This window comes from Mya arenaria, chromosome 3 (assembly GCF_026914265.1).
Source record: "Mya arenaria isolate MELC-2E11 chromosome 3, ASM2691426v1".
In the NCBI taxonomy this organism is placed as follows: domain Eukaryota; kingdom Metazoa; phylum Mollusca; class Bivalvia; order Myida; family Myidae; genus Mya; species Mya arenaria.
Window position 1 is genome coordinate 19,748,448 of NC_069124.1, and position 15,837 is coordinate 19,764,284.

At 36.1% G+C, this 15,837-nt stretch overlaps 1 protein-coding gene across 1 annotated transcript; it reads right to left on the bottom strand.

The window, feature by feature from the left end:
- Positions 1 to 658: 658 nt before the first annotated feature.
- Positions 659 to 14,266, bottom strand: LOC128228655 (uncharacterized). Its single transcript, XM_052940087.1, has 4 exons — positions 14,156 to 14,266; positions 9,599 to 9,655; positions 7,733 to 7,786; positions 659 to 5,791 (listed from the first exon to the last, which is right to left on the bottom strand). Exon 4 carries the CDS (start codon positions 5,789 to 5,791, stop codon positions 3,206 to 3,208), a length of 2,586 nt encoding a protein of 861 aa, XP_052796047.1. The 5' UTR covers positions 7,733 to 7,786; positions 9,599 to 9,655; positions 14,156 to 14,266; the 3' UTR covers positions 659 to 3,205.
- Between the last annotated feature and the right edge of the window lie 1,571 nt (positions 14,267 to 15,837).

Consider the following 15,837-nt stretch of genomic DNA (forward strand, 5'->3'; position numbering starts at 1 on the left):
AAAGGAATTATAGTATTTTTTGGAATGGTACTTGGATCTATTTGGACAGATAGCCTTTATCCATGGCGACCTTCCCATGCAGTTTGGAAATATTGACCGTTAAAGATTTTAAAAGCAAAATACATGTATGAATATAAGTATGTTTAAGTCACTTTCAGATGGAGTGGATGTCGATTTGTGACTGGTGTTCTTTTAAAAGAGATTGTTGGGCATTATTGAACATGTACATGTATGTATGTGCGCACTTGACATAATGTTAGAGATATATTGCCAGGATTCAATGATTTAATATCAGGACACCAAGTTTGGTGATAAGTGGTTGAACGTAAAGCCATATTTAGATAGCTGATACTGTGAATTCAGTTTTGCCAATTCAAGGGTCATACCTCTGAAGTGACTGAAACGGACATGGCTGGTTATCGAACCTGACCACTCCTAAAGTAATTGATAACAGTACCGATTTTAGGTAATTTACATGTGAGTGACTATGTACCAAGATATGGCTGGTTAATGAACGTGTCTTAGATTAATGCCCATACATATTCTGACCAAATTTGGGGATGATTGGACAAAGGCTTCAAAAAAGTTATTCAAAAAGAAAAATAATTCTTAATATAAGTCAAAGACTGAGAGAAAAGAAATCAATTTAATACCCTGTATGTTTTAATGTACATGTGTATACATAGTAGACAGCACAATACAATTTTTTTTAATTTAGATACTCAAATAACAAAATATGTATCTGCATTTATTTTTGCATTTAGACAGCCATATAAGAAAGTAATAATGTTGACTACTTCTAAAAAAGACAAACATACCATAAAATATGATTCTAAAAGACATCAACAGTAACATTCATACAAGGTTTTGTACAACTATCAACTTTTTATTAAAACAATACTACAGTAGTGTTATACTATATAGTAGTCTATGTCCTTAAAATAAAATCAAACATGACTTTTTGAGATCAGAAACAAAGTCTTTAAAAATGACAACAGCAATACAAGCAGGTAATGTTTTTTTTGTGTTTTTTTTTAAGCAGACTAATGGGCAATCTGAATCCCACAAAACAAGAGCTGTTGCAGGACAGCACGCTGGACTAAATGTCGCTTTGTTTTAGAAACGAATAAAATAATGATGTGCCTGTCGAAGGCAATAAAAAAAGTTAAATTCAAAAGTAAACAAGAAAACGCCGCAATGCGACACCAGGTTTTTAATGATTGACAGAAGAACTTCAGCCTTTGTTCTAAGATTCAGTTTCAACTGGGTTTTTTCCCTATTTTTAGTAACAGTGACCCTGACCATAGGGGCCCCAAACGCAATACCATGGAAGTCTTTTATAAACCTTTCTACATGTACATACCAAGTTTTGTCACAATATGTCAACTCCAACTTAAGTTATTCAGTACATACCATTTTTCTATTTTTAGCAACAGTGACCTTGACCATGACTCTCAGAGCCCAAAACACACTCCCATTGAAGGTCTCCAGAAGCTCTTCCGATATATAAGTTTGGTTGCAATATGTCAACCCTAACTAAAGTTATTCAGTACAAACCATTTTTCTATATATATCAACAGTGATCTTGACCTTGACTTTGATCCTAGAGGCTCCAAACACTATCCCATGAAAGGTCTTCATAAACTCTCCCTAAATACCAAGTTTGGTCAGTATATGTCAACCCTAATTAAATTTATTTGATACCGATAGTTGAATTTGTCGTCGCTCTCCCGCCCACCCATCTGAACAATGACACACATCATTCTAATAACAAGGTTTCACTTTGTGAAAAAAGGCAATCAAGGGCCATAATTTGCAATTTTCGGGCTAATATGGAGTTATAAAACCTCATTGTAATATGATCTTCAATAATTTTGTAAAGTATTAAGTCAATTAAATGAAGGGTATAGAAGTTAACAATAAAAGTACCAACTTGCCCTCAATCTTAAATATGACACAATGTGCCCTGAAACTTTAACCTTAGTTCCGAAGTCAATCAAGGGCCATAATTTGTATTAGGGATGTTACAGAGTTATGTTACCACATTGTGTGATGGTCCTGAATTGCTTTGGATGACCTTCAATATACCCCCAATATGACCCCCCCCCCCCCTCCCCCACATTTCATAGAATTTAATACTTAGATAATGATACAAATTTCTTTTCGTTAAATTAAAAAGCCTATAACAATTAAAATGTCCCCATAAAGATCACAATCATGTAAAACTGTTGACTGGTGATACTAAAACTAGACTTTTTGGTACTTTTATTAAGACATATATGACCAAAAAAAACAAAGGAATTTTGATATATTTTATCATAATTGTCATTTTAAAATGTTGTTATCAATTACTTAGGTTCTAATAGCAATTTATATATATTTATAAAGATTTTAGGTTATCCTTTTGTATACATATTCCTGTTAATGCTTCACTCTCACAGATTGACCATTTTGACAACTATTTTATTTTTTATCTTGGAATGAGCCCGTTCTTGCAAAAATGTCTAGACACCAGTGAAATAAGACTACTCAAAAAGACTAGATCATAGATTTTCATATTTCTGCTCGAAAATTGATGTTTTAAGGTTAAATGCGTTACTAAAGCTTTAATGAAAATGATTTTTTCGGCATTTTTTCCAACAATTGAGATGTATTCTATTGTGAGTTATCTTATATCACTCTATTGAAGGCATTGATGGCAAAATCAGCTGATTCTGAGACATATAAAATATAAGTCGAAACTATCAATCTGTGAGAGTGCAGCTTGAACATTTACAAGTTCTCTCAAAAAGATAATTACAACTGCATCCTTCCATCATACCTACAAGTAATTCTCAAATAGAAAATAAAATCAAGATATAAAACCGTAACAATATAAATGCAAAATAAAAGATTTAACAATTAAAAAAGTAGAACTTAACTTGTGTTCGACTTGATAATGTATTAAATGAAATGAAAATTAAAAATGTACAACCATACTTTAAAACTCAAATCTCAGCTACATTTCTAATATATCTACATGTAACTACTGAATAGCTTTCCACTATCATACATGAACACTTGATTTTTAACTTATAAATCGCCAGCGTTAAAGTCATTAAAATCAAATATTAAATCAACAATCACAACGCAAAGTAACAACTTTATAGTATTACACAGAACCGTGTAAAACTGCTACATGTAAGCACAATTTACAGGGAAACCATTATCTAAATAGCTTGGTTTTTGGGGCTTGAACACCATGCACTTTTATTTTATGATACTGAAGGCGGTACTCTTGATTAAAGTCTAGTCCACAAAATTCACACTTAAATTCGTTCACTCCACTGGATGGTGCTGCTGCGGTGTCACTCTGCAACGGAATGTTGATTTTTTCCCCATTTCCTGTGAGCGCTTGAAAGAGACTAAATTCCCCTTTACAATATTCTTCATGATTATTGAGATCTTGCAGGTTTGTGAACATTGTACCACAGTTTTTGCTACAGTATGCAGACACCAGCTCAATTGAAGTGTCGTCGTCCATTTCGATATCTGAATTATCAACTTCAGCAAAGTTATATCTGGGTTTCTTACCACGAGATGGCCGGGACTTGCTAGGGGTGTCCAAATTTTGGTCATACACTTGACTTGAATTACTTCCATCACTTAAGGCCCCTGGGACCCACTCATTGTCGGAATCAGACTGACTTTTGCCAGTCTTTTTGGCCATTTTATTTCCTGATGTATGGACATCGTCACTTGCCGATGCAAAGATTTTGTCACGAACCTGACGCTTCTTCCAATTCCATCGTGACTTAGTCTTCTTACTTCCCCTTGGAGGGAAAGGAGGACATTGCCGAGCCTTTTGCAAGAGCTCCATTGTCTGAGCTTCACTGAGCTTTGGCAAAGAGCCAGGTGACCCTGTGTTAAAAATTTCTTGGAATGATATGAATGGTAATCTATTAAGCAGCGAGTCCGTCTGTTCCCCAGTAGCCCCGCCAGATGGGGAACTAGATGTCTGCGGGACTTGCAGTTGGTTAAACAATGCTGGATATTTTGATTCCAGTTTCCCAAAATGTTTTTCAATACTGGATTCTCTGGATGTTGATGTTTGCTGCTCAAAACCACTTTGGTCCACAATTCTTTCACCACCATAATCATGATGGGTATCATCTACTTCTATTTTTACTACAGGTGTTGGTGAAAGGGATTTACTTCTTTGTGGCACTGCAGGAGTTTCCATTGGTACACTTGATGAGCGCTTCGGTCTCCCATTATTCATTTCTTGCTCCTTTAATGCCCCAACTCTAGGACTCACTAGCGATGTGTTAGTCATCATTGGGGAAGCATTTACCATCGGTGGGGTATTCAATAAACTCACTATGTTTGAATTTCTAGAAGCATGAACAGGGGAGCTTAAAGTACTAGAAAGTATCGGAGAGCTTATCTGGGTAGAACTTGGACTAGCCGACTCATTGAGACTCAACTTGTGGATGTTCACGGCAGAAGTTGACCTTCCTGACCGATTCAATGCTGCCTGGTATTTCGTTACATTATTTTTAACCATCTCTATCCACGTATTTTCATCAGTGGCTCTGTTATTTTTCTTTCTCCTTGTTCTCTTATATGGAACAACACCCGTATTACTTGTCACTTGGCCAGAGCTTGTGCTTTGTAGCCCAAATAGTGAAGCAAAGTAAGGATCCTTGATCGTCTGCTGTTCATTTTCAAATTTCGTCTTATCAGTTTCATCAATTTCATCGCCTGTGTCATTGTTGGAATGTGAATTGCCAAATTCATGTGTATCATCTTTTTCAACTTTGACCATTACCATAGGACTCTCTGAATGAAGCCTGTTTGACTCAGCAGCATTATTGTCCGTGATGTCTGACTTTTGATCTGCACTCTCACCTTCATTCCTTGTAACAATTTTATCGATCAATCTACTATTATATGAAGACACGCTGTCACCTGTTTGAACCTCATTCCGCGTCTTTTCCTCTGGTATATTTAAATGTGTAACAGACTCGGATGAATCTTGACCATGCTCAGACTTGTCATAATCTGGATCAACCGGTTCATCCTTAACCTTAACAAGTGGTGTGACAGGTGTAACATTGCCAGCAATGATTGTATCAGTTTCCTTTGATTCCTTGTCTACAACCTTTGTATCAGTATCAACAGTTTCATTTATAGCTGAATTGACAACTAGCATTGATTGGCTCGGTGCAGCATCTGGGTGAATAAAAGGATTAACACCAGGAGCTCTGACTCCATTTTCCTCATGACTCTCTGGCATACCAGATTCCTTACTTTGCTTAACTTTATCATCATTGAAAAATATTTCAATTTCGTTTCTTGTCTCATTTTCTTTAGGACTCTGCTTCATGGGTTGTTTTCTCTTTCTCTTGTTCTTTACTACAGTGTTGTCTTTATTGAACTGAAAAAGATTCTGGGTTGTTTGTCTTAGAAGTTCATCTAATGAACTTATATCATCTTGATAGTTGTCTGCATTATTCGGGACTTTCTCTGGTTCAGTTTTTCTTTCCAAATATTGGGCAACTATTTTTGATTTAACATTTTCTGCAGGTTTCTTCGGTTGCGCTGCCCCAGATACGGATGTTAGAGTTTTGTGTATCTTAACCACTTGCTGTTCTTTCGAATCGAGGACAGATATGCATATAATACCGTCAATTTCCAAGGAGTTGACAAAGTTATACTGAGACTGGCAAAGGGAGAGCACTTGATCATGGATGAGCTTGACAACATCATTCTGGAGTAGTGTCCCTTGGTTTGGTAGCAGCTTAGCCATCTGTAAACAAATCATATATGAATTATAAATCATACCCAGGACTACAACATTTATATATTTTTGATGTATTAACAACAACATCAACAACAATGACCTTAATTTGTGTAGAGCTCCAGATATGGGTGGATTCAAAGAGTAATTTTGCCCAGATCTTTTTTCCAAACATTATGTTTTGCCCTAAATGATGTTAAGAGAGCATTCACTCAAAAAACAGAGAAATATCTGATTAAAATATTTCAACGGCGAATAACCAAAGAAAGCTTTATAAAATACTTAAGCCATCACTAGGATAGGTGCTTAACCAGCTAATAAAAATAAGACTATACTCCCATGCAGTGACCTTTACTTGATTATGATAGTAGTGTAAGGGAAGTTAAGCAAGTTAAGCAAAAATAAGTTGTCTGTTAAGTTGAAAAACATCAGTCCTTAACAATTCAGCTTGGTTACAAACAAGCAATCTCATTTGCTGGAAGAAACTATAGGACCTTTAGCCTTCAATAAGTACCATGCACGGTACTTAATTGTTATGCACCATTCAATTAGTTCCATGCCCCCCAGGTCCTGGGTTATACCAGGAACAGCGGGAGAAATGGGCCTTGTTTAAAAATATATTCTAGGTGGCCCCGCAGTGCCGAATGAATGCTGTGACTTTGTGCCGGAGTATCTGTTCTTTTTATGGAATTTGTCCACGTTTAAGCCAAGCTTTTCGTGAAGTTAAATGAGATCTCCGAGATATTTAAAAACAATGGAAAGATAAAAGAAGTCAGTTTCAAATTACAGAATGTCCCCGGGGTGTGGGGCCATTTGGCTGGGATTTTACAAGTAGATTGTCCCAGCAGGGCCGGATTTAACCTGGGATTGGCAGGACTGAAAGTCAAAGTCCCTACTATTCTCAGGACCTGGGGGGCATGGTTACAATTGACTGGTGAATTAAGAATGTCAGTTATACTCGTAAAAGACATGGTGCATAAAAAATAAATATTTTTAATGGAAACGGCTATAATGACCCTATTTGGCTTATCTGATTTAAATAACTAACTAGTCGGTGATTATAATGCATGTTGCTGCTTGCTAAAAAAGTTGGTGGGTGCCAAGTAATTCGCTTGTTGATAATGAGGTCAACTTGCACAAAACCATGTAGCAATGCAGAGGAAAATGACCCAGCTTACCAAGTGGAGTATGAAGGCCAATGTATGTTTGCAAAATTTGAGATGATAAATATAGGTGTAAGGGAGAAAACTGCATAAAAAATTCAATTATTGTATATCTGAGTTCCCTCCCCTGTAGTAGGTTATACATGTATGTATTTTCTTGTTTTTATAATTGTTATGCAATCTTGTTTCAACAGTTTGACATTATTGTGCACTGTCAGTGTGTGAAGGTGTGAAAATATCCCTGCTGGAAGTGTTTTTTGTCCCATTAAAAAACATGTTTGTAATACTTGGCTGACAGTGTTGATATGTTGAGAAGAAAAAATTTATGTACATCAAACGGCTTTCGCTTTTACAATTTGTGATCATGACGAAATATTTGAGGGCTTTGAAGAGAGCAACAACGGGATTTTAAATGCCAGCATCCTATACACAGTATTATATGGTCAATAAGTATAAAGAATACATGTGATCACCAAAGCAGGGCAAATTTTGACCCCATTGACATAATTTTAAACAATCTTGGTGCAGGACCACTACATCAGGCTGCCAAAATTAATATCAAGGGTTTAGGCCTTGCCATTTCAGGGATGAAACTCTTTAAAGATTTTCATCTATATAAGTATACAGAGAACTTGTGACCCCTGGGGTGGGGCTACTTTTGACCCCAGGGACAAATGTTTGAAGTTTTAAAGTGCTGACACTGGACAACATCACAATTATAGCTCATCTTGAGCACTTCATGCTTAGCTGAGCTAAAAAGTATTGTTTTTTTTATAAAGTTTCATACCTTCAGGCTTCACTAGAAACATTAACAGCAGGAGGGTCTATCTGCTTGTAGAGTCTGTAAAATGAAGTAAATATTTAATACCTCTTTCAGAAACACAAATGAGTGAATTCAAGAGAATAAATAAAATCTGTTTGCATAGATGTAATGACATACTTTTTCTTCAATATAGTGGCCTTTAATTCGGCAGAAATATCATTTTCAACCACAAAAGTTTATCAGGGTTTAGAAACATGCCTCTGCCAATGAGAATGCCGAAATTTTTTACAATTTGTCATTTCAAAGAAAACTAACAACAAAAAATCCAATAAGCAGTATACATTCACCATATTTCCATTTTAAGTAATGAAATAACCACCTAATTTCTATTTATTCACTAACTGGTTTTATCAAGTGAGTTATTTATAAGCTAGTGCATGCGCACTGGCTCGTATATGGGCATTCCATAGGCATTTCACGATGAACACTTTGGTACGTCTGTTGACTCAAATTGTTCAGATGGCCAAAAATAAAGGCTAGCTATTACCATATAACTATTACTTATTGTTTATCATATTTTATCATTAATATTACATATCACTTGTTACAACAAGAGCTGTCGTAAGACAGCGCGCTCGACTACGCCGCTTTGACTTAGAATACAATAACGATGTAATAATACCAAGTTTGGTCTCTTTATGTCAAACCTAACTAAAATTATTTGATACATAAGGTGACTTTGATGCTGCCCTCCCACAAGCCCGCCCAAACAATGACGCAAGTCATTCAAATAACTTGATTTCCCATTATGAAAATGTGGTTAAGAATATACAAATATGCCTTTCAAAGGAAATTTAAAAAAAAAAAAATCAAGGGCCATAACTTGTATTTAGGCTTAAAATGGAGTTATGTTTCTTGTTGTAAGATGGTCGTAAATAATTTTTAATTTTATGAAGTGCATTTAATGAACGGTATAGAAGTTTTTTTATTAAAATCACAACTTGCCCTTAACTTTTACTTGCCTAAAACTTTAACCTAAGTCAATCAGGGGCCATAACTTGTATTAAGGATATGGAGTTATGTAACCTTATTGGGTGATGGTCCTGAACAATTGTGTGAAGTATTAAGTCAATTGAATGAAGGGTATAGAAGTTATAAAACAATATCCCAACCTGCCCTAAAACTTCAACCTAAGTTCCATAGTCAATCAGGGGCCATAATTTGTATAAAAGATAATATGGAGTTATCTAACCTCATTATGTGATGGCTCTGAACATCTGTGTGAAGTATTAAGTCAATTGAATGAATGGTATTGGAGTTTTAAGTGAAAATCCCAACTTGCCCTAAAACTTTAACCTGCCCTAAAACTTAACCTAAGTCAATCAGGGGACATAACTTGTATTTAGGATAATATGGAGTTATGTAACCTCATTGTGGGATGGTCCTGAACAACTGTGTGAAGTATTAAGTCAATTGAACAAAGGATATAGAAGTTATTAATAAATATTCCAACTTGCCCTAAAACTTTAACCCAAGTTCCATAGTCAATCAGGGGCCATAATATGTGTAAAGAATAATATGGAGTTATCTAACCTTATCATGTGATGGCCCTGAACAACTGTGTGAAGTATTAAGTCAATTGAATGTAGGGTATTTGACTTATAAGTGAAAATCCCAACTTGCCAGGTAAAACTTAAACCGGACGCCGATGCCGACGCTGGGGCAAGTAGTATAGCCCACCTGTTCTTCGAATAGTCGAGCTAAAAATGCTGAAACACTGGTGATTCCATGAATGTAAGAAATTAGACTAGATAATAATCACACTTTATGATATATATATCGTACATACCAACACCTATGCATTGGAATATCCCAACTTGCAACACTCACCATTTGAGATTATTGTACCCATAGGCTGCTAAAAACTCAAAGAGTCGCTGTCAATTCCTAAAAAAGAGAAGTTAACAACATTTTTTACATATCATTCATTTCATTACATGTTGGTTTCACCTGAATAGAAGTTCATGTATGAAATCAGAAATAAAGTACAATAACAACCCTTTTGGATACCTGATGTTTTGGTCTCATTTGAACTATTTGATGTGTACAGAGAGAGACTAATACTTATACTGGAATTAATATAAAACTATTCGTTTGCCCTTGATAGACAACTACGCCATTTCCCATGGTTGAATGTAGGAAAAAGTCTTATTGTGCTCAAAATGCCAGCTTGCAAAATCTGAAGTTCACTCGTAATATTTTATTCACCCCTTGGGTTTTTTTGAGGAAAAATGTAATATTTTTTATAAGCAAAAACAACAACAATATTTTCTGTGTCGTAACAATTGATCTAAAGCCATTAGATTCTTAAACATAGAAAACGTATTGAGGTAGTCTGATACGCAGTCTGCCCATAATAAGAAGACTTTCCCTTTGTTGTCGGTATAGAAGGTGTTTTAAGAGAATGAATTATAGTTTGTTTTTAATTTTGGGTTCTATGTCGGATTAGTTCGATCATCACCATCAGTCATCCTTGATTTTAAATATTGATGCATGAAAGGACATGTGATTTTTTGCTTGTCATGATGGTGGACTGTGCCTCAAAATTAATACGATTTTAGCTAAATACTTATGTCTCAAACCAGAACACGAGAAACCAGCCTACAATGTGCACTAAGAGTAACACACACGTGTATACTTCATCATTTGATGTCACATTGTGCGTTAACAAGAAAATTAAAGTAGGTATATCAAAAGTACAAACATACAGTACACTCAACGAGTAAGACCCCCTGTCTTGCTCACTCCGCGGGATAAAGTCAATGATCGTGGATTTCCTCTGAGGGTAAAACTGTTGCCCTCGCTAAAATCCCCCCGAGTTCCTTCGAGTGGCTGGCTTACCGCCAAGTTTTATATGAACGATAGCATTGGAAATCATCCCATTTTATGATCCTGCGGCAGAACTCCGTGTCTAATCAGATAAGCAAGAAATCATTCTTGTTTAGAAGGTATTTGTTTTTATGCTTATGCACATTGTTAATCGTAAAATATTCTTACCAACGTTTAATTTGTATTTGTGTCCGTAAGCGCCAATTGAATATTGTCTTGAATAATAAACATTGAACCATTAAAGTATTGCCACTAATTGTATTTTACACAATTCTGAACCATGACCTCTGACATCAAGCGCGTGATCAATACAATGTAGAATATACTATTTATTATTTGTGGTTAAAAGTAGCTATGATGTTTTAGGGAATTTTCAAGAGAAAACGAGGCAAGAAGGCCTTCAACCATGCGATGTGAACATTGAATGGGTTGTTTGACCTCCTGATATTCCGAAAATGTGTAACCTAGCCTTTCTTGGGTGAAATATGTTAACCAATGTATTCAGTCATTAGCAAAAACAGGTTTATAAGATGCATGTGCAACTAGTGAAATACGACTGCATTCTTCAGGTAAGCTAACTTCATGCGAAAGGGGCAGAGGAAAAAGATTTATAGCAATTAACTGGAGCAGTCATTGGTTGAAAATTTTAATAATAAATAACTTTAGCGTAGATTCTTATCAAGTGTCCGCAGAGTTTCGCGAAGTTAAACCCTCCAAGACCGCCACGTTCGTTATTCTTTGGTTGACTGATCACCCTCCGAGGGCTTTAAATTCAAACTACGAGGAACGCGGACAGACGATAAATTCATTGTGTTGGCCGTGATAGCGAAAATCCGGGGAGGGAAGCGAAACGTGGGTCTTACTCATTGAGTGTACTGTACATGTGATTTACACACGAAATTCTTGATCCTAAAAGCGGAACTTAAATTCCTGATCCTAAAAGCAGAACTTTAACCATTAAAAGCACCAAACATTGCTTATTTCCCTTTGTATTATAAAACATTTCGCTTGTCAAGGTAAACTGCATTGGAGTTCATGTGATTCTACACTGGTTAGCGGTTTATTCAATTTGGTTAAAATGGTTGTCCCTAAAATGGTGATTAATCGATGGTAGTAAAGGTACATATACACCCTTATAACAATTTGTATTCATAACCATAGGAAAAAATGATTGCTTTTATTTTGTAATTGGCACATTTAACCCTTTTCTGTAGTTCTTCTTCCGTTTTAACCTAACCAACCATACTTATTTTTTCATCTTAAATGGCATTTTAAATAATACAATTATGGTTATTTTAGTTTGGCTAAACTGACCTATGTCCTATACCAACCTCAGTAGGTCACTTTTAAAAGCATCATGAAGGACGACAGTTTTGACAAGAATCAATGACATCATCATAAGTTGCTGACGTTGATTTATTACAGGGGTTCTAAGCCAGTCAGTACATGTGCATACATGCCATACCCCACAATGGGGGAGAGGGGGTCCCTTGGAATATTAATCCCCAAGGCATCAGGCAGGTGAGTATCTGAATATCATCCAGAATTAAAATAAAATAAAAACATGTGTGCATCTGTTAAGGAAACATGTAGAATAGATTACTCGGTGCAATAATTTTTCTTACAGCATTATTCACATTTGAACTTAAATCAGTCAAAATGAAATTCTAGTTAAATTTAACTTTTACATTAATGCACCAGTCAACTTTAACCATGGCCCCTCGAGGTCCGGGGGTATGCCAGGGATGGCCGGGGAAATGGGCCTCGTTTTTACCTTCCAGGTGGCCCCACAGTGCCGGGTGAATGCGGCAGGGTTCGAATTTAGACTCGCATACTCGCAAATGCGAGCGGCATTTGCAAATTGCGAGTGACTTTTATTCAAGCTCGCAAAATTTTGCGAGTGGTTTTTTTCTAGACCACAAAATGTTAAAAGGAAAGTAGAATAAACATTAACTTTGCTACAAAGTCGAGTGTAAACAATCTATAAGTGGCATCACTACCAGTTAAGAGACAACAATATTGAGTCACGCTCTAGTAAGTTTTCAAAAATAGAACAAATACGGAAAAGGCCGAGTTTTATCTCGAATCTTTCCGGGGATGCTCCGAGGTGTGCATAATACAAAGTGAAAACAAATGAGTTGACATGACGTAATCACCAAGCTCAATCATTGGCTAAATTTAGCGCTTTCGCGAACGCTTGTAAAACCCCATCAACCTTTGAATATATCCGCTCAACTGTCAAAGTGAATAAACTTCCGATATATTTTATAGTCCAAAGCATCCATGCTACATTTACTGTTGCTTTTATTTATTCTAAATTTATACTGTTATTGTTTTTTATACTTACAAACTTAATCAGTTAATTAAATCTGTAGCGTTCTCGCCGAATGGGAATTACCCGATGGCGAGGGTAAATTCCCCCCCCTCAAAGTGAACAATGTCAAATTATTGGACAGCTTTGTTATCAAAAAGCGGCCAGCATCCGATGAGTCATCTGTACCCCCTCCCTCCCCACCCCCCCCCCACCCCCCAAAAAGAAAAGAATAAGCCAACTACAATTTATAGTGTCACTCAAGATGGATCCTTTTAATATTCATAATATGTCTTAGTTGTAAATATCTACTTTAATTAGATAATATTATAAGGGAATAAAGAAAATAATAAAATTGCAAGTTGATTTTTCATTTTGCGAGTTGCCTCAAAAAGCACTCGCAAAATTTTGCGAGTGCTCCTAAAAGTTAAATTCGAACCATGTGCGGTGTTTTTTTCTTCGCAAAAATATAGCGGGGAATGGGCTTAATCAAGGGTCCCTGGGTGCAGGGACATTTGACAGGGATTTTATTATCTGTTCATCCCCGCAGGGCGGAGAATTTACCCGGGGATGGCTGGACCGAAAGTCAAAGTCCCCGCTTTTCCCTGGACCTGGGGGGGCCGTGTTTTCAATTTACTGATGATTAATGGCAATCCATTTTATTCTCCCTAGTTGAGGAAAAAATCCCCTGGCCCTGGGAAACATTGCAGAAATATGGCATGTATGCATGTATATTCGTCCCAGATAAGATAATAATAAAAATGTGTACAATTTCATTATTCCATATACAAAACTGTCAATATTTGTTATTCACAGAATGGCTTAAACTATAATGAGTTATCATATCACAATGTTTACTCTTACCAAACATGTTAACCTACTTAGTTGCCATAAATAGAAGTCATGACTACAACTTGACCTTCACCTTTGTAATTTCAAACTACCTCAATATTTTCAACAAAATGTCAGACTGATAACGTTATACAGTGTAACTTACAGTTGAAAATGTTCCATATCACCCAGCAATACCAATAATTTTTTTTTTTTAGAAATCCAATGATAATAAATAAACATGGCCTACGTAAACTAGATTACTGTATCGATTCGTGTAAAGGTTAAGGTCGTGAAAAGTAGATCACGAACACTTCACAACATAATGAAAACAATGCAGTTGTGTAGACACATTACCAAGCGACAGGTCGTCTTTCTTCGATAAAGTAACTCAAAAACAAATGTTTCGTACTAACCGATCCGAGATATTTGGTCAAATGACAGCTAGAGAATGAAATTAAGTGTAGAAAACAATTTAAAATAGCGTGAACTCGCCGCCGCCTTCACCCGGAAGTATTCGATAGTTGCTAGACGATTTAATTCCTTCATAATATTCGCAAAATTTTACTTCTAGGTTACACAGCACTATACGGGAACTCGAACGTTTAGTACTATAGTAATTCATTCAGGGTTGTTTTCCATCATTTTCTTGAGTTAAAAGTGCGTTTGTCTTTTGTTTCATAGAATAAAGTAGCCCAATATAGCATAGATAATTACATCACAAAGAAAAATGCGAAAAAAACAGTTGCTGTATGGTAACGCTGACTATTCAGCCGAATTTCAAAACTTTGATTATATTGTGTATTTATAACAGTTTTCTGCCATTGATGTTGATATTATGATGAATAAGTAAGTAAATAAGTATAAGTAAGTTGCCACATGATAGTACAGTGACATGTGCATAACACAAAATGTTATTACCGAACAATTAACAGCGTGTTAATCTAACTTCTTTCACTTTAATGTGGATATTTTGTTGTTTATATACTCTGTGGACGCATACACATGTTAAATACAAAATTTAATGGCACAATGTATAATGAAACAAGTATAAATGTTATTCATATCGTGAACCTTTGAAAGCATAAGCTTTCTCAGCGTACTTAAGTGTACTTCGCTAACTGAAGTGTACTTCGCTAGCTGCCGTATTTTGTTATTCATCAGTTACGCTAATTATTCAAAGTCAATAAGATAAGTGAAATAATCTTCAGTAAGCACATGACCAAAGCAGACATTTCTTGTATTTGTATACAAAGAGCTTTTTAATACAGAATGGCACTCATTCTCAACTTCTAGGGCATCGGATAGTATACATAGTTTTGTAGCCACATATTGATACCGCACAGTTATTTTCTATTCTTAAAGGTAATATACATGTTCGTAACTGGGCAAGTATGGAACGTTCATTTTTGGTCGGGCCATATTTAAAATAGCTTCCGTATATAAAGCACCGCCTGTACACTGTATACGCTCATCATTTCGGGATAGATCTAACACATGTTGACCATCTGTTTATAAAATGGTTCCACACAAGTTGTTATACATGGTAGCGATCAATAGGTGATTTGTTATTGAAACCGTCTCTGTAGTTTAAACAAATGTGTGTCATGATCTCTGTCACCTCGCTTGACCAATTGCAGGCACACCAGTTATAGTCCATTTCAAACACCTGGGCGCACAGCACAGTCTGTTTCTTTTCATGATCACGAGCCTGTTCTAGAGGCATAGCATGTCGATCTATCGGCGGCAACGGTTTGGGATCCATCCGGTGTCGCCTGTGAGTGCGAAAACTGGAGCAAAAATATATACACCCAAGGGCAAATCTTATTACTTTGTTTTGGACATTGTCTGAGGGGCTATAAGTATCACTGACAGGTTTAGCACAAGAATTGTACCATTTCTCATATGGTTTGAAACCAAGATCTTTCAGGTTATGCACTTTGTTGATTACACTTCCTAGAGCTCTACCGACTTCTTTCGATAGGTATTCACACGTGAATATATACTCGCTTTTGTCCTGGAAAATAACTCCGGAGTATTTGTATGTGTCTACAAGCTCATGTTCACTTTGATGAGATTCGAAATGAGCATTGTTTTC